Source organism: Ricinus communis, chromosome 5, assembly GCF_019578655.1.
Source record: "Ricinus communis isolate WT05 ecotype wild-type chromosome 5, ASM1957865v1, whole genome shotgun sequence".
NCBI classification, from domain to species: domain Eukaryota; kingdom Viridiplantae; phylum Streptophyta; class Magnoliopsida; order Malpighiales; family Euphorbiaceae; genus Ricinus; species Ricinus communis.
Window position 1 is genome coordinate 13,662,371 of NC_063260.1, and position 26,368 is coordinate 13,688,738.

General features: G+C 33.2%; 4 protein-coding genes across 6 annotated transcripts; 3 read left to right on the forward strand and 1 right to left on the reverse strand.

Annotated features, from left to right (window-relative positions):
* Window positions 1-4,733: 4,733 nt before the first annotated feature.
* Window positions 4,734-12,551, forward strand: LOC8279095 (golgin candidate 6). Of its 2 annotated transcripts, XM_015720721.2 has the most exons (20): window positions 4,734-4,877; window positions 5,013-5,062; window positions 5,245-5,297; window positions 6,094-6,221; window positions 6,309-6,361; window positions 6,707-6,853; window positions 6,956-7,029; window positions 7,119-7,188; window positions 7,429-7,482; window positions 7,608-7,703; window positions 8,335-8,385; window positions 8,462-8,548; window positions 8,686-8,799; window positions 8,896-8,967; window positions 9,254-9,439; window positions 9,623-9,726; window positions 9,854-9,902; window positions 10,076-10,141; window positions 10,312-11,079; window positions 11,840-12,551. In XM_015720721.2, the coding sequence occupies exons 2-20, from the start codon at window positions 5,039-5,041 to the stop codon at window positions 12,395-12,397; spliced, it is 2,754 nt and encodes a 917-aa protein (XP_015576207.2). In that variant the 5' UTR covers window positions 4,734-4,877; window positions 5,013-5,038; the 3' UTR covers window positions 12,398-12,551. The 2 variants fall into 2 exon arrangements, with proteins under 2 accessions (XP_015576207.2, XP_048229605.1); XM_048373648.1 differs by lacking the exons at window positions 4,734-4,877; window positions 5,013-5,062; window positions 5,245-5,297; ... (1 more) ...; window positions 6,309-6,361; window positions 6,707-6,853 and having other exon boundaries at window positions 6,971-7,029; window positions 7,126-7,188.
* A 674-nt stretch (window positions 12,552-13,225) lies between these two features.
* LOC8279096 (glucuronokinase 1) lies at window positions 13,226-16,128 on the forward strand. Its single transcript, XM_002521440.4, has 6 exons — window positions 13,226-13,641; window positions 13,750-13,899; window positions 14,037-14,225; window positions 14,312-14,428; window positions 15,074-15,234; window positions 15,663-16,128. Exons 1-6 carry the CDS (start codon window positions 13,435-13,437, stop codon window positions 15,901-15,903), a joined length of 1,065 nt encoding a protein of 354 aa, XP_002521486.2. The 5' UTR covers window positions 13,226-13,434; the 3' UTR covers window positions 15,904-16,128.
* A 934-nt stretch (window positions 16,129-17,062) lies between these two features.
* On the reverse strand, window positions 17,063-18,384 carry LOC8279097. The gene is made up of 2 exons (XM_002521441.4): window positions 17,776-18,384; window positions 17,063-17,421 (listed from the first exon to the last, which is right to left on the reverse strand). Exons 1-2 carry the CDS (start codon window positions 18,184-18,186, stop codon window positions 17,263-17,265), a joined length of 570 nt encoding a protein of 189 aa, XP_002521487.2. The 5' UTR covers window positions 18,187-18,384; the 3' UTR covers window positions 17,063-17,262.
* Window positions 18,385-19,628: 1,244 nt separating this feature from the next.
* LOC8279098 lies at window positions 19,629-26,227 on the forward strand. Of its 2 annotated transcripts, none has more exons than XR_007215916.1 (9): window positions 19,629-20,778; window positions 21,676-21,731; window positions 21,812-21,894; window positions 22,053-22,131; window positions 22,677-22,787; window positions 23,620-23,729; window positions 24,030-24,144; window positions 24,442-24,525; window positions 24,884-24,921. XR_007215916.1 is itself a non-coding variant. In XM_002521442.4 (9 exons), exons 1-9 carry the CDS (start codon window positions 19,869-19,871, stop codon window positions 25,867-25,869), a joined length of 1,542 nt encoding a protein of 513 aa, XP_002521488.1. In that variant the 5' UTR covers window positions 19,629-19,868; the 3' UTR covers window positions 25,870-26,227. The 2 variants fall into 2 exon arrangements, 1 of the variants encoding a protein (XP_002521488.1); XM_002521442.4 differs by lacking the exon at window positions 24,030-24,144 and adding an exon at window positions 25,799-26,227.
* Window positions 26,228-26,368: the final 141 nt, after the last annotated feature.

Here is a 26,368-nt window from a genome sequence, read left to right on the forward strand (position 1 = left end):
ACTTTTCTGCGAACTCTCTTACCACTTGCCCTCAGCAATTGTTGGAGCTTGTTTGTCCTTTTGTCTTGGAAATTTTTAAATGCAACAAAAACTCTTCTTTACAAATGGGAATGGATTTCATATTCAAGTACTCAATTGTAAATGACTAAATCAAACCTAAAACTTGGAGGAATCTTTTATCTTTCAGTTAGGAGACCTAAATTTTTGCAACTTTTTACAATGGATAAAGAGGATTAAAAATTGAAGGAGTTCTTTTATTCATTAAAAGAGAGTTTAAAAAAATACAAGCAACATTAAATTAAGGAGTCATTCTAATGTACCATAGAGCGTACGGTACCATATAAATCTATAAATATTGATATTATTTTTATTTTAATAACTTATTAATATAATTAAATACTAGATTGGTTAATTTTATGTAGTACATAATTTATTGATCAATTAAATATATTATTTTTATTTATTAAAATTACTTATCTATTTTTAAAATTTAGTTAGTGGTACTTGACAATTATGAGATTCAACCATAAAACTTTGACTCATATAGTAATTAAAAATTATATCTAAATTTATTAACAATTTATATTAGTAGAAAAGCATATAACATAACTAAATTATTTAAAATAATATTAGTTAATAATTTATACGTAAAAAAATAGACTTATAGTAGTGCGCTACAGTGGTACTCTAACAAAACACTAAATTAAAAGTCACTCTAATGTATCATAGGTGTATGGTACCATATAAACTTATAGATATTGATATTATTTTAATTTTAACAATTTATTAACATAATTAAATCCTATGTTACTCAATTATAATAGTATTTAATTATTGATTAAATAAATACTTTATCTTTATTTATTAAAATTTTTAATATATTTTAAAATTTAATTAGTGGTATTTAACAACTATAAGATTTAACTATAAAATTTTGATTTGTATAAATAACTAAAATTATATGAATTTATTGACAATCTATATTAGTGGAATAACATGTAAAATAAATAAATTATTTAAATAATATTAATTAATAATTTAAATTAAAAAGTTAAACTTATAATTGTAGAGTAGCAAAACCCTTAAATTAATAGATTAAAAACGGAGCAAAACATTTTTCAAGATTTAAAATTTAAAATTTAAAATTATGAAAATTAATATATATATATTTTCTTCTTCAGGACAGCCACGCTGTGTTCAGGTGAGGTTTAAACTATTGCCCCCACACATAAAAATGACAAAACATGGAAGTTAGCAATATTATCATGAGAATGAGATTCATCTCAAATAACAGCGGAATAAAAAGAAAGTCCGATTATCCTATAAAGACTCAATTACCAGCCAATTCAATTCAGCCTGAATAAGCTGTTTATGGTGAGATTAATTTTTTATTAAGCGTATGACAAATTTATATATTAATCATATTTCTACAAACAAATACTTGCTAAATACTATTATGAATTAAAAATGCTCAAATTTTGTTTGTAGAAATAAAAATTTGCATTTCTTTTAAAAAAATAAAATGCTCTAGACTTAACAAGAGAATTATAATTAAATAGACATAATTAGTCCCATCTCTATTTTTTGTTTTTCCATGTTTGAACAAAAAAGGAGGAATAATTTGATCCTAATTTATTTTTCAAGTTAAATAAATGTAATTATGGCGCACTTAAACACGTAGGTCCTTTTGAATGTTCTCTCCTATGTCTTCCATCAATGTCTTCTAAAAAGTAAATAATTTATTGAAATACTATGTTATGAAGGTAATTTTTTAAAATAAAAAAAATTAATGTATTAGCTATAATTAGTAACCCCACTTTGGTATATTTTTATTATTATACACAAATTTAATTTCATAAATGAATTGGGTTTTATCTAGTAAGTTTTTTTATTATTGTAAATGACAATATATGATTTCAATTATCGAATTGTTCTACGTTAAAATAATTTCAATTAATTATAATTGAATCTTAAACTACATAACTTAAAGTAAAGTTTAATTAAATGCTTTTTATGATTTTTTTTAAAAGATATTAAAATTAATAAAGAATATCATTTTTTACTATATAAATATTTTTATTCAAAAATATAAATTCTTTGATTTTTTTTTTCAAGTTTTAATTATGGTGTTTTTAAGTTATTTTTAGTTATTTCTCAATTACTTCCAATTAAATTTTATTCGTCTCTGTTATTTTATTAATAAAATTAAAAATTTGATAAAATTTCTGATTTTCTTTATCAACTAATTAAAAAGTTGAAGATGATAAGAATATGGTCCAAATTAGTTGAGCAAACACTAGAGGCACCATGATTTTCGTATGAAATTTTGACTACAACTGACATCTGGCCACTAGCCCACTAGTGGTGTTTCTAGTGGACGAACTGAGTCCACGTGGATTTTGGGTCATTTTGTGAAATAAAGTTAAAAGAGAGGAAGGTCGTTAACTAATGTTTTCTCCCATTCGCTTTTAGGGCTTAGCCTGAATAAGATATTATCGTTGGTCCCGGTCTTCTCCTCTCATTCCTTTCTTCATCACCCCTGCCCATTTCCACTGCCTTATAGTTAAGATATTTATATATATAATTTAATTATTATTAATTTATATTTGATTATAATTTATTAAAAAAATTATTTTATTTAATTCAAAAACATGAGAAATATAAAATTAAAATAATAAAATTAAAAAGATATTTTTTATATTATATAATATATTGACTCACTGATATAAAACTTGTTTAAAATTTTATATATTTTATTAAAATTTAATTTAATTATAATAACTAATTTTTTATAAATTTAATTATATAGAATTTTAAATTAATTTCTATTTTATTTAAATTAAATAAATTTTAAATTTATAAATAGATTTTATAAGTGTTATAAATTTTATTTTTCTTTATTTTCAAAATCTTTTTACCATATACAATACCCAAACATTGGATTTGATGAAAGGGTAGCCTCCCGTAGCTTTTGCTGCTAGTAGCTTACCCACGTCTCTTCTTATTCTTTTTGTTATATGATTGATATTATTATTAAATTTTAGATCTTTTGTAGTGCTTCACTAGTCGCTTTTACGAATAATAACGGATATGATATTTATTTATTTAAAAATATCTAAATTCAAATTCGATTAAATTAAACGTATACGAATTCGTTTAAGAAATTGTCTTTGTTATTCGAATCCGTTCTGAACTCAAATCAAAATATCCGCATACTACCCAAGTAGGATTAAGTTAAATAATTATTAGATATATTTATGGATATTTAAATAGTAGCGAATATCCTACCTATTTATATAAACATCCAAGTAATTAAATAGATATTTATTTACCGAAGCCGTTTATAATAATTAAATTTTAAAATATATTAATAAAAATTAATATAAAAAATACAAAATATAAACTAATTAAATTTAAATATTTAATTTTCAATATTCAATATATTAATACAATTCAAATATAAATTTAGTAAAATTTAAAATAATATTCTAAATAATAAAAATATAATAAATTTTAATATAATCGGATTCGGGTAACGGAAACTCGCGAGTTCAAGTCTGAATCTGATCCGAACTCGATATGGATAATAAAATTAAATTTCAAACTCGTTTATTATTATCCGAATCCGTCTAATTAGAGTTCGGTCGGATCAAATATTTAAAAATATCCGTCCAACTTCTATCCTTAAATCGGCTCTTCAGCTTACTCCAGCAAAATCTAAAGCCCGTGTCAACCAAATTGCATTGTAGGAGGCTATTATATAATATAACGCCTGTTGGAGGGTGGGGCTAAAGAAAAGCGGTCGATGAGATGGGTACTGAAATGGCGATATCAGTAGGCATCAATGTCATGGCTATAGAAAATCTAACTACTGTAAAGCTTGTTACAGTGGATTCAAATTGTTCTCCCATCCATTGTACTACAATATTGTTAAGATCAAGTCATTGGGTGGTATATTGACTCATTTTTCAATGGAGTAAAGCTCCTCCTTCGGGTTTACGGGAATGGCATGGCCCCTGACCGAAGAAACAATGAGTCATCGATTGCCAAAGGAAGTCTTCTGATTGAGAAAGATACTACCACATGAGCAATTTAGTCTTTTTCAACTTATTTTCTAGGCATTGGGGCTGTGTGTCGTGTACTTTGGGTTATAAATCCTTTACCTGTTATGTTATCTGGACTTTAGGTGTTTGTACTAATACATAAGTTGGTTTACGTGTTTTCTTTAATTACTTTAAGACACTATTTAGTTTTATTCACGTAAAATTAATATAATCAAAAGATTAAATTGATAATTTAAACTATGATGTAATTTTTAAATTTATTTTTAAATATTGAACTCATTTAAAATTCCTTTTCTTACCAAATTAATTTTGAACGACTTTAGAATCTAATAATAAATTCAATAATTAAATTTTAATTGTAGTTTTATTTACTAATAGACTTTACAAGGAATAATAGTTTTATAAAAATTTAAGAAGATTCTAATGTAATAAAAATTAAATTAGACCAAACCCCAAAGTGTAGATACTATTCAGCCCCAGTTTCAGTAACTAAACTCTGCTTGGTTGTTAATCTTAATTAAATGCCAGCTTAATTTTGTTTTGACAAAAAACAAAAGGACTTACTTTTAATAAAAAGAATAAAAAATAAGTGGAAATTTTTCAAAGGGACCTCACTGTTAAGATTTCATCTACAAAATCTATCTTCCAAAACTTTTAGCAGACTGAGATAAGGGCAAACAAATGAGATTTTGGGCTTAAGGCCCAAACCCTTGAACGCATTCATTTTAGGTTCAAATTAGAAAGCTGTAACTATCTATTTGTCGTTTCGGTCAAAATCGACACATTATTTCTCTCCCTCTTGCTGGACGTGAGGTATAATTATTAGCCTTATTTCTTTTCAATTTGATTTATATAATCGTTATCGATCCTAAATTATTTTACTCTGTAATATAAAGATTTTTAGTTCAACTTTAATTGTCTGCTTAATTGTATTTGCTTGGGTTCTAGGTTATACTTGAGCTATTTTGCTTGAGATGGATTTGGCTTCTCGTTACAAGGTGCGATCACCTCGTTTTGATTGATCAATTTAGGTTACAATAATAATAGTAATAATGATAGTTGTAATGTGCGTTATAGTGATCTTGAATTAGTTTGGAGCTTTTTTTTTTTTTTTTTGAAAGTTTTCAATATATGATTTTTGAGTGACTAATAAGTATTTATTTTCTTGTTGGTGGTGAAGGGTGTGGTTGGGCTCGTTTTTGGCAATGAGAGTTCTGCTTCTAGTGAAGACAGGTAAACTGCTTTACTTTACTTTACTATTTGTTCTGAGGTTAAACAGATACTGTTGAACACTGGCTCTCCCTGATAGCTATGCGTGTTGCTGATATTTATGCTTCAACTTATGGTAATTAGGGTTGAGAGTGTGACCAACGGCCTTACCTTGTAAACATACTTGCACGAAATGATATTGCCTCCAATTAAAAATTTCAAGGCTCTGAGCGATGAATTTCCTTAGAATTTTGCATTTTCTTTTTATGCTTTTAGTTGGAAGTGTTTTGATCAGAAACTTCTTTTCTATATTTAAGTTATATGGATTTGGAAAACCTTACTGAAAATTTGAATTCCATTAGAGTTCAGCAAGAGTGTTGTTGATTGTATTATCTCTCTCATGCATTCATGCAGTAGTCAATCAAGTATTGGATTTTAGGAAACTGGGTAGTTGATTAACCTGTTTTATCCCTTAGATCGTTTATGTAGCTGGCGGTGCAGGCCAATCTCTTACTTGCAGTTATCTGTCCTCAACTATAAAATGTTTTCTGGTCACTATGTTATATATATATATATATATATGTATTATTCATCTGAGAAGTTTTTTTTCCTTATATATAGAAGGCCTTTTACTGCTTCATGTTACTTTTGAAGCTTTTCATCAATTATTAAAGCTTGTGTTTCCTTACTTGTTGTCCTCATTTTCTTCATTATTTGCATTCCTCATTTTTCTTTTTGTTTTGCTTAGTTACTTTATGCATTTACTCATTCATTTTGTCTTACTAATAGAACTAACCCTCATTATGGCTTGCATCAATAGCTATGCTGAGCGGCTGCTGGACCGAATAAGCAATGGAGTCCTTGCAGAGGACAGGAGGACTGCCATGGCCGAGCTTCAGTCTATTGTTGCAGAAAGTCATGCTGCCCAGATGGCATTTGGGGCAATGGGTGTGTATCTCTTTATCCTTTTTTATCAAGCTTACTTTTGAATTGTTGCTGTCATTATATTGCTTGGGCCATTGACTTCCCTTGCAGGATTTCCTATACTTATGGGTGTCTTAAAGGAGGAAAAAGACGACGTTGAAATGGTTTGTAATCTACTCTTCCTTTTTTACTTTTCAATTATTTTCTTTGCCTTTCCATTTTAAGTTTGGACTCTTGCTTAGGAATGCTTGTATAAAACTCTCTTGGTATGGAGAAAAAACAGAAAAGATGATCTTGTTGAAACATTCAATTGTACAATGGTTTGTTTGCCAGTCTTGCAATTCCTAAAGGTCTCTATTTCTCTTTACGTTTCCTATGCGAAGGTTTAGTTGCAGTCTGCACATTTGGTTGTTACTTCGTTTTGTTTAGTGCAATTTATAGATTTTTCCCATTAGTGACATGCTCATGACACTTTATTATGTGCTGAAAAAGGAGTATACATGTTGCAGATTAGAGGTGCCTTAGAAACTCTGGTTAGTGCCTTGACACCTATAGATCATGCAAAAGGGCCAAAGAATGAGGTCCAGCCAGCTTTAATGAATACTGATTTGCTTTCCCGAGAGGCAGAAAATATTTCCCTTCTTCTAGGGTTGTTGGTTAGTGTTCCTGCACATATGTGAAATTCTTTTTATTTACTTTTGGATTTTAATGCATCTAACTAGAGAATGTTTCGATATATATCATTGTGACTTTGGCAGTCAGAAGAGGACTTCTATGTACGATATTATACGCTTCAAATTTTGACTGCCCTCCTCACAAACTCTCCAAATAGGTATTAATTTCTAGCAATTTTTTTCCTTTCCCTAGATTTTATGGAATTCGAGGTTTTGCTGGAATAGTTTTTTCTGAGTTTCTCTTCAGGTTGCAGGAAGCCATTCTGACCATTCCTCGTGGTATAACTCGACTCATGGATATGCTTATGGATCGAGAGGTACAAGAAGCTTTTGTTGAATGACAATTATTTTAGTAAAAAAATTGTAGTTATTGTCTTGAGCTTTCTCATCTAAATCTTCATAGTTCTATGCCTTGTACATTTTGAGTATATGGATATAGTGTATTTTTGTTCTATGAAATCTTAAAGGGGGACGTCAGATTTGCTTAGTGTCATTAACCCGTTGTTGTTACACATTGTTTTTCTATTATGATAAAATCTTCATGGTCTGCTTTGTAGGTTATACGAAATGAAGCCTTATTGCTTCTTACTTATCTAACTAGAGAAGCTGAGGCGAGTTGATCTCTTTCTGATCACCATCTCCTGCATCTTCATTTCTATATTTCTTTTGCATTTTCCCCATTGCTGAACCTGTATGCATAACTCTTTTTACTGATTGATTTTGTTGATAATTTTAGGAGATTCAAAAAATAGTGGTCTTTGAAGGTGCATTTGAGAAAATTTTTAGCATTATTAGAGAGGAAGGAGGTTCAGAAGGTGGTGTTGTGGTGCAGGTAATTTGCTTTACCTCAATTTTATGATGTGGATGTGTGAACTTGTTTAGCTTGTTTGCTTCTAGGTCCCTCATTCCTGTGAGTAGGATTCTTAATAATTTATATGTACCTTGCAGGTCATATGGACACCATTTAAGAAAAACATAATGATATGCATACTTATGATCTGTAATTCGAGTCTGCGGGGGTTCAAGTTTTTGTCACATTATCTGGATTGATTTATTGATCAACAAGGCAGCTTACTTCATAGCAATTATAGTCAATTTTTGGAACCTGGAGTGAATTGGTCGGCACACTTGTCATTAACATGTACCACCTGAATACACAATTTGTATTCAATTTTTACAAATCTCGGAAGCTGTGCCTTCGGAAATGACCTCAAGCTAAAGCATTTAGTTTTTTTTTTTTTTTTTTAATTGGGTACAGAATTTGAATACAAATTGTGTATTCTTTCTACATGACCCATGAAGAGATGCATTAGGGGAAAATTCTTAGAATAACTTACCAAAATCATGTTTGGATGTTTTATTATGATGGCTGAATTGTTCTGCTGTAAATTCTTATTTATCCTTGCATGTGGTAGAGAAATATTTTAATTTATTTCTAACACCATCTTTTTTTAACTGCCCAGGACTGTCTTCAATTATTGAACAATCTTCTGCGTAACAATGCATCTAATCAGGTTTGTAGCTTATGATAATGTTGTTTATGTCAACAATCTCTTGTTCTCATACTAATATGAACTGGAAGTGGTTTAGATACTACTAAGGGAGACGATGGGTTTTGATGCCTTGATTTCAATTCTGAAGCTACGAGGGAGTGCTTACAGTTTTACTCAACAGAAGGTTAGATACTCAAAATGTTATAGTTTTGCTTTGTGTCAATAGTTTGACATTTTGATGGATCTAACAACTTTGAGCATGCCATCACATAAGCCTTACTGATGATTTTCTGGTTTCTGTAACAAACACTATGCCAGTAGACAATTAATGTACTCAGTGCATTAGAAACCATCAATTTGTTAATTTTAGGAGGTTCAGAGGCTGAGCATGGAAAAGATGCAAACAAGCGGACTAATCAAACAGTGTTAGTTCAGGTTAGTCAATATCACTATCTGCTTTGGGTAGCACCTGGCAATGTAGGTATATTAAGCAAATTTTGATCCTAAATTCATGTTGTATTATCTTTGTAGAAAAAGATGTTGGATTATCTTCTGATGTTGGGTGTTGAAAGCCAATGGGCTCCTGTTGCTGTACGTTGCGGAGTAAGACATCTTTCTTGAATCTTCTTAATTGTTTTCCTTTCCATTGTAGAAGGCAGTAACTTCAGTAGTGGCATATAGAAGACTTGAGCAGTATTTTAACTGAAATTACGTTTTAGATGACCTGCATCATTTGGGAATAGGCCATCTCAGTTCACCAGTTACTGGGTCAGGCTTATGCTTGATGAAGTGTTATTTTATATGCATCATGTATTGTATTTTCTCTCATTTAAAGTAATATTCTGTGATCATTTGTCAAGTTTTGTTCATATAGACCATTGTTTGGCAGGCGTTGCGGTGTATTGGGGATTTGATTGCCGGGCATCCCAAGAATCGTGATGCTCTAGCAACCAAATTTCTTGGTGAGGAGCCTCAAGTAGAACCTGCTTTGAATTCTATTCTTCGAATCATTTTGCATACATCCAGTATCCAGGAGTTCACGGCAGCTGACAATGTTTTCAAGATTTTTTGTGAGGTTAATTCATGTGTTTTCTCATTGAACTCATCACAACTTGTTCTGTTGTATTTATTTAAATTGAACGTGTCAAGTCATTTAGTCTCTTTATATGTATACTTTGTAATAGGCCAGCATCACTTATGTTATGTAGTTTACTGTGTTGATTAACCATTAATTTGGACATTCTTCCTATTTGTTTAGAGGAATTCTGATGGTCAAACAATGTTAGCGTCCACATTAATTCCTCAACCGCATTCCATGACTCATGCTCCTGTTGAAGGGGATGTGAATATGTCCTTTGGCAGGTAAGTTTGTTTGAATTTCGTTTTCTGATTATATTTCTATTCATTGTTCTATTTGAACCTGATTACATCTGCATTTATGATATGTGATTTATGGATTTTAAACTTATGAAAAACCTTTCTGTGGCAGCATGCTGTTACATGGTCTGACATTGGGTGAAAGTGATGGAGATCTTGAGGTAATATATTAGTAATACTGTAACAACATTCTAAATAATTAATAATATGTGAAATAGTTGGATTATCTCATAAGAAGATAATGTGAGTTGTAAAATTGATTTGCATTGAATAGAACCTGAGATCTATTTTGTGTTTCTGCATGTGAAAAATCTGGCTGAAATCTTGAATGCAGACCTGTTGCAGAGCTGCTAGTGTGCTGTCTCATATACTCAAGGACAATATGCAGTGCAAGGAAAGGGTACGCAAATTCATTTCTTTTCTCTTCCGTTTGTAGATAAACATGGGATGACTGATGTAAAATTATTGAGAAATATGCATTATAGTAAGATGCACACAATCCTGTGCCAAATTTGAATTAGCTTATACCATCCTGTTCAAGCTTATCTAATTCTAGGAGAATGTTTGCAGGTCCTACGAATTGAACTCGAGTCACCAACACCATCCTTAGGAGTCCCAGAGCTGCTAATGCACCGCATGGTGAAATACTTAGCTCTTGCCTCCAGCATGAAAAACAAAGATGGGAAGTCAAATACAAAAAGAAATTTGTTTGTTCAACCAATTATTTTGAAATTGATGGTCACTTGGCTGGCTGAATGCCCCAGTGCAGTTCAATGCTTCCTAGATTCACGTCCCCACTTAACATATCTGCTTGAGTTGGTTTCAAATCCATCTGCAACTGTATGTATAAGGGGGTTGGCAGCAGTTCTCTTGGGAGAGTGTGTTATTTACAATAAGTCCAGTGAAAGTGGAAAGGATGCTTTTGCAGTCGTTGATGCCATAAGTCAGAAAGTTGGGCTCACATCTTTCTTTCTTAAGTTTGATGAAATGATGAAGAGCTTCCTTTTCTCCTCTGTGAAGCCAGCAGAACCTCATAAACCATTGACAAGATCTGCTGCTGCTAGCATGACGGAGATTGAAGATGTTGATGAGCAAGATCCCTCTGATCAGAAGAATGAGGATCATCCTATTCTCTCTTCAACTTTTGATAACTATTTTGTCAATTTTGTCAAGCAGTTGGAGACAGATATCAGAGAAACTATTGTAGATGTCTACAGTCGTCCAAAAAGCGAAGTTGCAGTTGTGCCTGCCGAGTTGGAGCAGAAGAATGGAGAAAGTGACAAAGACTATATCATGCGCCTGAAGTTATTTGTGGAGAAGCAGTGCTCTGAGATACAGGTGCCTTTTTCTCTACAAGTTGTGTATGTGTTCCCTAAGAATCATTTCCCAATACAACTTTTTAGGCATGAGAGTATACCTCGCTTAATTCACCAGTTTTATATAAATATAAAGCTGGACCAAGCCATTTTTTATTAGCATGCTTATTGAAGGGGATTGCCATGGGCGCTTAGAATTTCTTAATGTTAATTGATGGAAATAATCGCACTATATGAATCCTTTTGGATGAAGACAGTCATGACGAATCTACTCATCTCCCTGATAACAAAATGCTATATTTGCATGATAAACTAAGCATCAGTGAGTAAAGCCTGCAAAGTAACCAAAATGGAAGGAAATTACCAACTGGGTTAATGTTATAGCTGATTCACATAAGGAGAGTGATTTAATCTGAAAAATGCAGCCACAAAAACCACTTGTGGTCTGGCTTCCTCCTGTTGGTTTATAGGATTGATCATCCTCTAACATAGGTCAGAACTTGTTCTTCAAGAATGTTATTTTCTTCCTCCGTTGTTTTATGATCCTCTGTTATCATTCTTATATTTTACTGTGCAGTGAGGCAAATTGAAAAGTGTCTTACTGGAACTGGCATCATAATCATAGTATACCATTATGTTAGAGAATGATGGACATCTTAGATATCAGTTATTTATCGGGGTAGTGTTTCTCTGTAAAGTGGCTAGCTATTATGACTTCTGTAGAAAGTTTTAGACCAGCGTAAGGTAATATATTGATTTGATCGTTTTTACTTTCTGCTTAGAATCTTCTTGGTCGAAATGCAACTCTGGCCGAGGACCTGGCTAAGATAGGTGGAAGTGCCTCTTCCCAATCTGATCAAAGGGCAAGCGGGGGCTTGGAAAGAGTCCAGGCAGAGACACTCCGGAGAGATCTTCAGGAAGCTAACCAAAGGATAGAGATGCTCAAGGCAGAGAAGTCCAAAATTGAAACGGAGGCATCTACGTACCAGAATTTAGCAGGGAAGATGGAATCTGATCTGAAGAGCTTGTCTGATGCGTACAATAGCCTTGAAGAAGCCAACTTCCATCTAGAAAAGGAGGTTAAAGCTTTGAAGAATGGTGGAAGCTCAGCTGTTCCAGATATCAAGGCAGTAAAGGCAGAAGCAAGGGAAGAAGCCCAGAAAGAAAGTGAAGCAGAATTGAATGACTTGCTAGTATGCCTAGGGCAAGAACAGAGTAAGGTGGAAAAGCTGAGTGCAAAGTTGTTGGAGCTAGGGGAGGATGTGGATGCACTGCTCGAAGGTATTGGAGATGAGTCGGGGCTGCCTGATGATATTGAAGAGGAAGAGGAGGAAGACTGATGGTACCTTGTCGTAATGTTTAAAATCTTTGCATTTTCTTCTTATGTGGACTCCTGCTTTGTACATTTTGTGGGTGAATTGTATAGGTCACTGTTATACTTGGATTGGCGAATCAAAACGGAGCTTATGCAATTGGATTTAAATATTTGTTTCATTTTGGACCAGCTTACCCTGTTACCGTTACTTGGAGTTATGTTGCGAGGAAAAAGGTAGGCAGATTCATTATTTTCTTTTTCTGAAAAAAAAAAAAAAAAAGCTTATTACAATTGAGAAATCGCTGTTTGCCTGGTGTTAAACTATTTTTGCTCCTTAAAAATGAGTTTGGTCGGTGGAATCTGAAATCCGGAATCCATTCGATACGCTGAATAATATGCATATAAGGACGTTTCCGATACTCTTTTTTTTCTCTTTCTTTCTGATTGATATGCATATTGTTTTTTGTTTTCTTTTTATTCTATGATGTAAGGATTATTATAATTATAATAAATTGGAGAAGAAAGTCATCTTTCTTTATTTCTTACTAATAACTCTCACGCCATTAATTACACAAGAATAAGAATAATTCTTTCGTTCTGAAAACTATATATCTATATATATGACAACACCTATACAAAAACAATTATATTATTCAGTTAAAAAGGAAAATAAGAACAAGAATGACCTTTTATATACTAGAATAAAACAGATAAGGATACGACAACATTAAAGAAAAAAATGGTCCCAGCAATCTAAACCTGATGGTGGCTGGTGGTACATCATGCGCTTAACTTACCATAAAGTAAGTGAACAATGATTTAATGCTGACACGACCGGACCCTTATCAGATAACAACAGCAGCAGCAGCAAACTACCAAAATTATATACACTTGTCCCCCAGATTTACCTCCCAACCCAATCACCATCGCCACTCCTCTCATCGCATCGTCTTTGTCCAGTCATCAGTCAAACTATATATATATCTATATCTATATGTACTCTCACACAAAACTCTTTCTAACTTCAAAAAAGGGGGCAAAAGAAAAAAAAGTGTCAATAAAATGGAAGAGAAATCAACAGCCATAGAACACAAAGCATACGCCCGTGTTGGCCTTTTAGGCAATCCTAGCGATGTTTATTATGGCCGTACAATCTCTTTCAGTCTCGCCAACTTCTGGGCCTCCGTTCGATTACAACCCTCTGATGATCTCATCATCCAGCCCCATCCGAAACACGATCTTGTTCGATTCTCTTCAATCGATCACCTGGTCTGTTTTTATGTTTATTGAATTAGTTTTTCTTATTTCTTGTTTTGCTTATTCACTTAGTTTTCTTTATTGGTTTTTGGTCATGGCGGATTGAATCGATTATTGTAGGTGAATCGGTTGCAAAGTGAAGGATATTATGGGGGTGTAAGATTGCTTATGGCTATTTGTAAAGTTTTCTTTTTGTATTGCGAGGAGAATGAAATCCATCTTCATTCAAGAAATTTCACTCTTAATTATGATACCAATATTCCTCGCCAGGTATAATTTTGCAACTGTAATTTGGAGTACTGAAATTTTATCTTTAGAGGGAAAATGTTGCTGAAAGTTGTAATTTGATAAAAATATTTTATCTTTACATGGAAACTATGGCTCAAGTTGTAATTTTGACATTTCAGACAGGGCTTTCAGGTTCTAGTGCTATTGTAACTGCGGCCTTGAATTGTCTCCTTGATTTCTACAAAGTCAGGCATTTGATTAAAGTTGACATCAGGCCTAAACTTGTGCTTAGTGCGGAGCAAGAACTTGGGATTGTTGCTGGCCTTCAAGATCGAGTTGCTCAGGTCTATGGAGGTCTTGTTTACATGGTACGTGATGTTGTTAATGCTGAGGTGTGGGTTGAATGGGTTTAAATATGTGGAGTTATCAGTATTCATTGTAGAATATTCTGCAGGATTTCTCAAAGGAAAATATGGATAGGTTGGGGCATGGGATCTATACGCCTATGGATATTGAACTTCTTCCACCTCTCCATCTTATCTATGCTGAGAATCCAAGTGATTCTGGAAAGGTTAGCGTCTCATAATATCTTCAAATTTATATGATTCTCTTATTTGTTTGAATTGGTATGACCTGTAAATATTGTGCATCTATTGCGCAAGGCATCCCACATCTGTGGGCGTCAATTGTATAAGGCGTTAATTTTGTGCATATATTGGAAAAAACAGCTGCATATCTTTCATGCTAGCTTAATATTGAGTGGAGAACAATTGGTACCATTCTACCTTCTTTCTTGAAGTTTCAATTACATGTACTTGTTGACTTTTAGGATCCTGATTATTTAATTCATTGTCCTAAAACCATATTTTCTCATATTCATTCCAAGTTATTTAAGTTCCTAAATTGTCTGTAAACTCCAATTATGAAGTTAATCCTCTTTCTGTAAGTTTGCACTCACCTGCAAGAGAAAGAGAGGTGTTTTTTCTTTGTGGTATTTTTTATTCTATAGCCCACCAACATGTGCAGTGTCAGTTGAGATTTTTATTTTCTCCTATTCCTCTTGTTTGAAAGCCAATTCATCTGAATTGTTTAGTGCATATGGCAATCTGGCATATTCTAGGATGTCCAAAATGCTGGCTCTAGCGGATATACGAAGTTTTTGTTTTTTAATAATCTTTGTTATGATTGTAGCCCTGAACTGCATTTGTAAATGCAGGTACATAGTACAGTTCGGCAAAGGTGGCTTAACGGTGACAAATTTATTATATCGTTGATGGCAGAAGTTGCAGATGTAGCATTAGAAGGAAGAACTGCAATTCTTGAAAAGAATTATGCCAAACTTGCAGATCTGATGAATCGTAATTTTGACCTTCGAAGGTAATTCATTTCTACATTTGATTTTGGGAACAAAAAGCTGTTATGAGTATCCTTCACTTAAACATGTCTTGCTCTTTGAATGGCTATTTATGATCAAACTTTGAATCTGATTTTCAATTTTCTACACATGAAGAATGGGCTTATTCCTCTTTGCTGATATAATCGAAGCATTAGTTTCTGAGGCTGGTCATACGTATCTTTCAATTATTTTCTTTTGAATAAAAAAAAAAGAAAGAAAGAGGGAAACAAGGTTGTTTATAAAAAAAAGTCTGCTGAAATTGTGTGGCTTCATTCAGATTAGAGGCCAGAAAGTAAATGCTTTTGGAGCTGCGTTCTTTTGTAACAAAGGGCGCCTATGCTTATGCAAGATGTTTCATCATGTTACATTGTTGGTTGCTGCCCTGATAGATGTATCAAAACTTTTATAGGAGCATGTTTGGTGATGATGTCATTGGAGCTTTAAACATAGAGATGGTGGAGGTGGCCCGACGGGTAGGAGCTGCCTCAAAATTTACAGGCAGTGGAGGAGCTGTTGTTGTATACTGTCCTGGTGGGCCTTCACAAATAAAGCTTTTGGAGGATGCATGTCAGCTAGCTGGTTTTACCATTCAGCCTGTGCAAGTTGTTCCCTCTTGTCTTCACGAAGATGATCTCAAGACATTATCATAATAGAAAAGTTTTTAGACGGAAGGTTCCAAGCATCTTGAATTTCTTTCCCTTGTACTACACAGAAGAATCTATTGCTCCCTGAACTAGAGAGTAAACACCCTTCTCCCAGAGTTGGATGGAACCCTTCAACAGTCAGTCAATGCTTCATTTCTTTATATCTTGTAATACAGTAGTTCTTACTGGCATTTGAATTTGTTGTCCTGCAACAAAAAATTTCTGACAATATTTTTTGGAGTTCTATTTTATTTTTAGAACAAAGATTTATACAAATAAACCGTTCTCTATTGAATAAAATAGAAGGGGCAGCAATGCTTAAAGGTCTGGCGAAGAGCTACTTTGTCTGATAAAACAGGTGATTTAGGTCTGGGATAGACTTTCAAGTTCATAAAAGCAATTATGCTTGAAGGTCTAGCTCATGCATTGCAGCAGGTCAGTTTTGAATAACTTGTATTATAGTTTTAATCGGTTCAAGCTCAAGGGAAACTAGATTCTCTTAGCTAATGTTTCCAGAGAAGTTTAAGCTCTTTCGAAGTTCAAAAACAGAATTATCTTGCTTTAGGACAAATTTTCACCCTTCTTTACCAGTTATTAATGGGTAATAATGCAGTTAAACCTTGGCAGCTGTTATGGTAATCTAACACTTATCGAGCAAGTCAGATTGAACTAATACTCGCCCAATAACGTAGGGAGGGAAATTACCATAACTGCCAAAAACTAACCTCGTGTTTATCAAGCTAGCTACATATTCATTAGCTTTTAGTCAGTGATGGTATCTTGTCTTCTCAGAACTAGTCGGTGGACCTCCATATGGTCTTTGAATATACTCTAGATTTATAGATCCTTGGTTCAGCCTTTTTGGAGACCAAAAGTTCATTCAATAACCATTTTCTTCAAAATTGTCAAGAACTCCAAACAGTTCTATCATACCCACCACTTTGTTAGATTGTACCACGTAATCCGTTAAAAGGCATTCTGAATGAGTTACTTCAGCTCCACGATTTCTTTCCAATAAGGAAGCCTATAAAGGAGCTTAAACAATATAACTCAATAAGCATAAACTACTCAATTCTAATGATGTTGGGACATTCACACATAGCTTAGTTTTTTGCAGCCCTAATTCGTACCATGGTCAGCCCTAATTACACTTCCATCAGACAACTGCACAAAAGGGAGGACTATGGGACTATCATTTCGAAAGAAAAAAGAAAATCTAGAGAGGAACAGATTATAGCAAAGTCTTCTGAAAGCATGCATCCACACAAGAATGCAGTTAAAAGAATTATTACACAATTGCAGGACAACAACTTTACATATTTCCTTCTAGAGCTAATGTAAAATAATTAACTACACCAAACCAACCTATTCATCACAAAGTGATTGCATAAGCTTCCGAGGCGAAGACCATACAGGTAGATCAATATATGATTGTGCCAGCCATTCTTTTTCAGCATTGCACATTGATTCTGCTACATCACATAAATATGATACATCATGTATTACAGCTTCTTGCGCCTCTGCCTGCATTTTCGAGAACCCAATACAGTCAAAACTATTAGTTCAATCAAAAGCAAAGTATAATGTTTTCTTTTTCTACAAGGCAAGTTTCTGGGGAAAGAACCAACGCATTTCTTAACGGTCTCTTGAATTTTATTTAGTCAATTCTCTAGTTTGGAAAACTAATATTTGCTAGAATTCAATTCTTTCAAGTTAGAGAAGATAAGGCTTTCTAAAAGAAATGAAATTATGCCAAATTTGACATGATTTTGAAAGAATTCAATGAGTAACTTATTCCAAACAAGGCCTATAAAGTTTATTACTTTTCACATTTTATAACCCTTAGAAATTAACCCCAAAAGAAAACCCTAGATTTACCAGTAAAAGAAGCTCATGGATTAAGGACCCAGAAGCATTCTCGTTTCCCTCAACTCCCGTCGAAGTCGGTTCTAAAGACAACGACGAAGAGGACGGCGTCTGGTCGACATCTCGCGACTGTTGTTGTTGTTGTTGATAAGCTCTGTCTTGCACTGAACGCAAGCTGTTTGACAGAAGTTCCCACTGGTCAATTTCCCTTTGATACTGAGCTTTTAGCTTTAAAAGAATCTTTTTCTTGCGTTGTTTTCGGTGCCTCTCTTCTGCCTTAGGATCAGTGACAGGAGGTTGAACTGCTTCAGCTGGGTCAAATAAGCGCTGGCGCTTCAGGATATTGTAAGTGAATCCATCTTCATGCCTTAGCTCCCATTCCTCTCCCTCGTTGTCGGCCAAACCCATGGATGCAGATTCCATAAGAAGCGTACAACGCCAAATTTTGAAACTTCGAAAGGAGTGAAATTTTGAAAGAATGAGGGAGCGAGCGCCAATTACCAATTGGAAATTAGCGCGCGGGCCATGTTAGAAGAAATTGAAGAATTTTATTTTTTTTGATAGTTGTGGAATCGTATATTTTTTGAGAGAAGTGTATTTTTGCATCTTTTAGTGCAGTAATACTCTAATCTGTCTAAAACTTTCAATCCGCTATTGAATTAGTGAATTATTAATTCAGTAATATCCATTTATAATCGCTTATTATTGGTTTTAATTTATATTCTTTTATAAATCTTAGTTTTTTCATGGTAACTATTTTCTTCTCTTTTTCATCAATATGATAGTAAGTTCAATATAGTGCCTTTAAACAAATTGGCGGTCATGTATCAGTTTTATTCAAATTATTAATTACTATTTATTAAGAGCATATTTAAAATTAAAAAGTAAATTTGAAATTTTTCTAATTTAATATATTAATTTATTTAAATTTTTATAAACTGTCACGTCTAAAAGAAAATATCAATTTCATTAAATATAAAATTAAAATTAAAATAATATCAAACAATGTTAAAAAAATTTAAAAATAATACGGAAACATAAAAAAAATTATAAATCTAATGTCTTAACTGTTATATTTTTTCTATTTTAATATCTAAACTATATTTTTTTAATTAAGTGTTTGAAGCTAAAAATATTCAATAAAGTGTCTCTAGCTGGTTTTACAGGTTAAAGCTTATTTGATAAATTTTAAATAATAAATCGATTTGAATATTTTTTTAAATTAATATAATTTTTTTTTGATTTTTTTAATTTATTCTATTTTCAACACAATATTTTTAAAATTTATTTGTTTCTTAAAAGATTTAAAAAAAAAAGTAATTTTTTTTTAATTTTTGTGCATTCACCTCAAAAATTAAAAAAAAAAATATTAAGTGTTCTAAAAGAATAATTTTTAGAAATCAAAGATGATGAGTAAATTTTTCAAAAATTAAGTGAAAATTAAAAAATATAATTTAATATTTTTCTTGGTGCTAAAAGAAGATTTTACAAAAAATATAAAATATCAAAAAAATATTAAAAATTATAAATAAAGATGAATAAGAATATTTTGATCATTTATACATAAAATTAATTGAATTATTATTTTAATTTATAAAACTCCTAAGAGACATCTTAATATATAAATATTAGTAGGTTTAGATACTTATTGAATAAAAGATAATTTAAATAATAAAATAGAAAAAATTAAAAAATTAAATTTGTAATTATGCTGAAACAGAAAATCATTTCATTTTCTTTTTTAGCTAAAAGAATTCAGTTACTTCTAACCGTTTCAGTTACTTATGAGATGTATTTACTTAATCTCTTTTTCCTTCTTTTTTTTTTTTTTTTTTTTTGTGTGAAAAAAGAACTTTAAATAGTGGTACATTGGCTTATCACTTGCGAGTTGCTACTGTCTAGAAGATTGAGCACTTAACAATAACAGCACCGGTGACAGAACAGAACCGCATATCAGCTCAAGCCACAAATTGCAGGTTTGCCTCAAGTTTTCTGGCAACAAAACGACCTCTTCTTCCAAAGATTGAGCAACTCAAGCTATTTTACTTGGTCACAGTGAAATGCTTAAGTCCCAACCAATAACATCAGAAGGCTTCTAATCATTAATGGCTAAATCCCTTTCTCTGCTCTTTCTCCTTCCAAAACCCACGTTTTGTCCTATCCTTTTATCCTCAAAACCCAAATCTTTAAACAGAGCATGTATCTTATCATCACTTTCCCGAACACTCTTCTCCACCGTTTCTACACCATACCCATTTCAATACGACATGATTATCAGCCGCCCATCTCAATCCCAACCTCCTCAGTCCCGGTCTCAACCCGCCCGGGTCACTAAAGACGACTCAGATTGCTCTCCTGAGCCTGAATCTGAACTGGGTCTTGATTCATGGGTTGATCAAAAGCTTTCTATGGATAAGTCTAAGAGAAAGTATTATAATAAAAGGAGAAAAAGAATGTACGGGTCTGATTCTGATGATGATACTAGGAATAAAGACGAGGGCTTTGTTGAATTGAAGCCTGAAGTTGCACACTTTGGTAGCTTACATAAGAGAGAAGAGGAGCTGTATATGTACGACACATTTGCTTATCCGTGGGAAAAAGATAAGCATTATAAGATGGTTTATCAGTTGGAGAAAAAGTATTTTCCTGATCAATGTTTTGATAAGGCATTTCTTGATCATAAAGATTCTAATTTTAGTAAAAATGAAAGTGTAAAAAGGAGTAGTAAGAGAGTAGTGAAAAGAGATACTAATGGGGTTGGTGACAGAGAGGAAGATAAAGGGTTGGTGTTTTTTGAGGAGGAGAAGGCTGAGATAGAATCGAATTCAGAGAAGAACGTCGCTAAAGATGTTACAGAGAGGAAAGTGGAGGAGTTTTTTAAGTGTTTGAAGAAAGTTCCCAACAAGAAAAATGAAATCGATACTGGAGAACCTTATCTTGTTACTAGGAGTACTGAGCTTCCACCCAGGTGGGATGATACACATGGAACTGTGGTTTTGGTTAATAAGCCTAAAGGTGAGTTAATAGTGCTTTTCTGTTAATGGCTGAATAAATTTGGAATCAAATCTTTGGGATGTGTAGTTTAGTTCAGATTTTGGAATATAAGAAATTTGGCCTTAGGTTAATATGTAATCTAATGTGCATGACACTTTAGAGTATGCATAAACTGCAAAGGGCCTAGTACAAAGGTAAACGCACTATAGTCACCACTGTTGAAGTTGGCTTTTAAAAATAGTGTGTGCATTATTTGGAGCTAATAATACTGTGCTTTGAGGTCCTGCAACTAACTGTTGTTTACCTTGTGCATTTGTCTGAGGACTGGATGTTGAATGAGAATTGGCAATATACATTTCTGCCAGTGATTTGATAAATTCCATGATTGGTCACACACATAATTCATATAGCAACTAGCCTAGTATTTAAAAAAAAAATATCACACTAGACTTTGATGAGTTGAGAATTCTGTACTAGAATCTGTTCCTGTTTGGTATAATGTGATGAAGGTTTTTATCTATTTAAAGATGCAGTTCCTCAAAATTTTAATGCACCAAAAGATGATAGAAAATATTAGTCATTAGTCAGCAGCAAGTGTTGCCAGTTAAGGAAAATAGACTTCAGCTCTGGTAGGATTCTGTACAGCCTATTATTCTTGTTTCTACTATATATTTTCAAGAAATTCATAATGTACCCCTTGGTTACTTGAGAATTAGCTATACTGTTTATCAACTGAACTTAGCACCAATGGCAATCTAGTTGGGATAAACTAAATCAATCCATTCTGCTTGGTTTAGGGCTACATTTCCATATACCTAAAGTCCAATTTTCTTGGACATTAAAAGTAAAATAACATTATCTCAAATCTTCAACTATAATCTTTATGTCCAAGAAGTAATGTTATGATATTTCAATCAGGATGGACTTCATTTACAGTTTGTGGAAAGCTGCGCCGCCTGGTCAAAGTGAAAAAGGTCCCTTTTCTTTTTTAATTCTCAGTTTCCGTTGCATCTGCAGTAGGCAAAACTGTCTAATTGTTTTATTTTGGTGATAGGTGGGGCATGCTGGAACACTTGATCCTATGGCAACTGGTTTATTAATTGTATGTGTTGGTAAAGCAACTAAGGTGGTAGACAGGTAATTCTGAATTTGAACCAATTTCTTAGACTAGTTATTCAATCTTCAAGCCCTTTCCACTTCTCTCTTTTCTTCCATCCCTCTTGTAGTCCACAAAGTAAAACCTTATTTTTCTCTCTGGAATCCCACCTTTGATGGTCATCAATATTTCTATGCAGATACCAAGGAATGATTAAGGGTTACAGCGGAGTTTTCCGTTTAGGGGAGGCAACTTCAACTTGGGATGCTGATTCGCCGGTATGTTTTAGATTTCAGCAAAATAGCCCATGGTTATTATTTTCTGGTCAATTGCTGTATGGTAATGCATGTGCTTTTCTGAGAAATAGCAATATCACTCTACTGAAAGACTTCATGTCTAAGTCACTCATGTAGTCTGCCACTTCATGCCTAGTCCCCTATTGCAAAAAGGCAATATCCCTCTAGGATCTATATGGCTTGCTATTTTGCTTATTTACCATAATTATAAGCTATAGAAGAGCCCTTCTGAACAGCTACCAATGCAAGTGAAAGAGAATTGGGAACGAGGTACAATGGGGAAAAAAATTCGTGCACACTTTTATGCTGGATTCAAGAACCGAATCCAGTATATTCTTTTTGCATTATGCTCAGTAATTTGGCTAATTTTCATTAAGTATATACTGCATGAATTCATTTTAAACATTTTTGGTCTCCATTGATATCATCTGGCTGCAGATGATACAAATTTGACTTTGCTGATTTAGTTTTCATTCTACTTCCGTACATCATCCAATTCCTTACTTGTAGTCTCTCCTCTTACTTAGGTTATCCAGCGTGAGCCTTGGGAGCACATCAAAGATGAGGACATAAGGAAAGCTGCTGCATCTTTTTGTGGGGAAATTTGGCAAGTTCCTCCAATGTTCTCTGCCATCAAAGTAAGAACTTGTACTGTATTAAGGGATTGGACAAGTATCCAATGAATCTGTGCTACCATATCTTCTCATGGGCCCCTCAAAATATATAGATTCATACTTGGATCCATTCAAGTAAGGAACTGAGTTTCCAGAAATTCTTTTGCAAGTAAATAAGCAAATTGGATGAGACGCTGATATTAAACACCAAAACTGTCTTTTTAATACACAAGTACTATTATTACGAGTGGGGGAATAGTTGACATATTACATGAACTGCATCTAATTTTTCCAAACACAGAAGATCAATTCTAGAGGTAACAAATTGATGATCATCTTAATCGTGCTTTGAGATTTCTGATCTGCACTTATTATAATCCCATATAAACATATTTGTAAAACACCTAAAAATATATCATTATTTAGGGTTGAAGTTGTCAGTGTCATCTAATATGAGCACACAAGACATATATTTGCGTGTGAGTTGTGAATTGCTTTTGACTTTTGAATTCTTGCTTGGCACATTGTTGTTAGAACTTCAGCTGACATGCTCCTTTCAGAATATATAGAGCAGAGGGGATATCTTAAAACAAATTCTGTAGTAAAGATGTATTCTTTGCTTGGCATTGCTGTTTTACCTACTTTTTGAAACTGAATTTGCATTTATCTTTTCAAATTTCTTGGATGATGAATGATGTCGCTTCTTCTAAGCACTTTTGGCAAAAAGCATGAAATTGGTTCTATTATCAAGACCAGGCTGCATTCGTGAAAACACCAGATATTTGTTCCCATAGACCACCTATAATATGCTCCTAGTTTGTTTGCTCAGACTCAGAATCTTACTTCCCTGTGATAGGTTGGAGGTGAAAAGATGTATGAGAAAGCTAGAAGAGGAGAAAGTATTGAACTTTCACCCAGAAGAATTTCTATTTTTCAGTTTAACATAGAGCGAAGCTTAGAAGACAGGTGCTTTTACTTTTTATTTAAAATCTATAAGCACAAGCTCCTCCTATGCACAAGCGCTAGCTGCACCTTCATTTTCTTGTCTTGGTGATTCATTTTGATATCTTGTTTATGTTCTTATACTGTAAAGCCATGGTGTATTCTTGAGAGGCACTATTGTTCTTCTAAGTGTGTCCAGACCTGGTTGATTTTTAAATTGGAAGATGTTGCCTTGCTCAAATATTCTCTTCGACATTCATGCTATAGATCATGCATACTCTGCCTCATGTATACTAGTTTAGATTAAATATTCTCTTTCATCAGGAACGACAGATTGCAGAAGATGCCATTGTTGATTATGCACTTTTTGGTTAATTGGTAGCCAATTGTTCTGTGGAGAACATAGATTTTTGCTGGATACACCGGTTGCCAGCATATGGTAATCAGGATTCTTTCTAAGCTTTCGAAATTTCCAATCAGTTACTTGTTAAGTTAATTTGAGCTAGAGGTTAGAGTTCAAGGCCAAAGAGACTGAAAACGGTTGTACACAGGATTGAACCAAATGAATGTCATACTATTGCTTTTTTAGTATACTACACAATTTGATTTCATAAAACGGCTGAAACTAATTTCTAAACTTGGCTTTAATCTCTTTTGCATCTCTCTTCCATAAGCTTTGGGTGTTAGATTGGGGAGCATCAGTTTGCATAGACTCTGAACTGAATTTGTTATGCAGGCAAAATTTGATTTTCCGAGTGGTATGCTCTAAAGGAACATACGTTCGATCGTTATGTGCTGATTTTGGAAAGGCTCTTGGCAGGTATAATTTTTGTCTTGGTTCAGTGAGCTTTTCATAGTTTTATTTTGTTGCTGGTGGTTTTGAGTTTCTGGAGCACTGGCAATCTATGCAAATTTTTAAATTAGTAAAACTTGCAGACTGGAAATTGTATTGTGGTCCTTAAATCTAAGATTTTTAACCATTGAAGTATGCAACTGAAGGCAGTGACGTTTGTTGCAGTTATCTCTTATTCATTTCTACATGAATTACTTGTTAGAGAAGAAAGGAGAAAAACAGAAGGAAATATGTTATTAATAAACAGAAAATAGCTTTAAAAAATGCCGCAATTCGTATTTTCTATTTGAGGTAAAATTGTTTCTAACTTGTTTTCCACTTGCAGTTGTGCTCACTTAACTGCTCTTCGAAGAGATTCAATTGGTAATTGGCCTTTCCTTATTCTTGAAAGTTTCAGCATTGAAGCATATAGTATCTGATTTAGGAGAAAATATAAAATTTGATACAAAGGGTTCTATGATTTTTTTTATGACACTTTAGTATCCTGAGAGTTAAACCCTTAACAATTTGCATCCAAATTCATCAACACATTACAAAGGGTTCTATGATTTTTTCTTTAATTCCAGTCAACTGCGGCGAGTTTTAAATGATTTGACAAGACTTTCTACATCTATTCGACAAGATCGATGTTGCATTGATGGAAATTTATTTGAAATTCAATTATTAAAACTATTAACGGTGTTAATGAATTTGGACACAAATTGCTAACAGTGTAATTCTCAGAATACTAAAGTGTTATCGAAAAAACCACAGGACCTCTTGTCTCGAAAGGTTAATTCGCAGGGTCAAATTTTGTACTTTCCCCTATGAATTGTAGAATGTAAAATTTCCCAAAGAGAGATCATAGGAGTTTATTTATCTATTTACTTTTATGCTAAAGAATTGAGCTCCTGTTGGTTGACAAACTTAATTTGTTGCCAACAATAATAGATTGACTCTGAAATAAAATGAATAAAAATTTACGTTTGCTTCTGTTGTGCGCATTCAAATGACACAAAAAGGAAGGATGAAAGATTTGAAGTGTTTTGGAGACTTATTCCCATAATCTTTTGCATGGTTTGTTAGCTATAACATGAAGCACAAGGAAATTTGAAATTGGAAAAGATAGTGAATATTCTTTTTCTTTTTGCCATAGTAACAGGAAAGATATATGCAGAATAGAAACAGGAAATGTTATGCAGAATTTACCCACCAAAAAGAAAATAATGATGAAACTGTTGACAACTTTGTTTGGTTGCAGGAGAATACTCGGCAGATGATGCATGGGAGTTCAAAGAGCTGGAAGAGGCAATAACTAAAAATTATTTCTAGTTGGTGAAAGCGATTCGTTGTCCCCTCCTAAAAGTTATGGGAGCAACGGCATGATCAGGGGACATCTGGGAGGGTATACCTCTTTCCAAAGAGTTCCTCCTCCAAGTCCTTACAGTTGAAAGAAAATTTGATACACCGTTTCATTTCCCTCATTACTTATAATGGCAAGAAGATATGATACAGTGACAAAAAGAAAGTAGCTCTGTCTGGCTGCAGATGGATGTTAGTGAAAAGTTTTTATTCCATTCTCAGGGCATAATTTAGGTCAAGTAAATAAATCCGAAATCATGGTTTTCCAACTTCTGAAGCCTTTGGTGAGTCCTTGGAATCTATATAAATATCTTTTTGATAGAGCCTATAATTACATTTAAGTTAATTTACTCAAGGCTGGAAGTAAAGGCTTCCAACAGGTGCGTGCACCCAAGTACAAAGTCCAGAAGAATCGCAGACAGTTTAATTTGAACTATCTGCAAAAATCCAATTCCGAGGCTCCTTTCAG

Bases quoted from the DNA above. Each gene is read 5' to 3' on its own strand.
- LOC8279098 (XM_002521442.4), top strand. From the start codon at position 19,869: ATGGCTAAATCCCTTTCTCTGCTCTTTCTCCTTCCAAAACCCACGTTT. The intron at 21,732-21,811 runs GTCCCTTTTCTT...TTTTGGTGATAG, and splicing joins GCCTGGTCAAAGTGAAAAAG to GTGGGGCATGCTGGAACACT. The intron at 24,526-24,883 runs GTATAATTTTTG...TTCCACTTGCAG, and splicing joins TTTGGAAAGGCTCTTGGCAG to TTGTGCTCACTTAACTGCTC.
- LOC8279097 (XM_002521441.4), bottom strand. From the start codon at position 18,186: ATGGAATCTGCATCCATGGGTTTGGCCGACAACGAGGGAGAGGAATGG. The intron at 17,422-17,775 runs GTAAATCTAGGG...TCGAAAATGCAG, and splicing joins TCCATGAGCTTCTTTTACTG to GCAGAGGCGCAAGAAGCTGT.
- LOC8279095 (XM_015720721.2), top strand. From the start codon at position 5,039: ATGGATTTGGCTTCTCGTTACAAG. The intron at 7,704-8,334 runs GTAATTTGCTTT...TTAACTGCCCAG, and splicing joins AAGGTGGTGTTGTGGTGCAG to GACTGTCTTCAATTATTGAA. The intron at 9,440-9,622 runs GTTAATTCATGT...CTATTTGTTTAG, and splicing joins TTTTCAAGATTTTTTGTGAG to AGGAATTCTGATGGTCAAAC.
- LOC8279096 (XM_002521440.4), top strand. From the start codon at position 13,435: ATGGAAGAGAAATCAACAGCCATAGAACACAAAGCATACGCCCGTGTT. The intron at 13,642-13,749 runs GTCTGTTTTTAT...CGATTATTGTAG, and splicing joins TCTCTTCAATCGATCACCTG to GTGAATCGGTTGCAAAGTGA. The intron at 13,900-14,036 runs GTATAATTTTGC...TTGACATTTCAG, and splicing joins ATACCAATATTCCTCGCCAG to ACAGGGCTTTCAGGTTCTAG.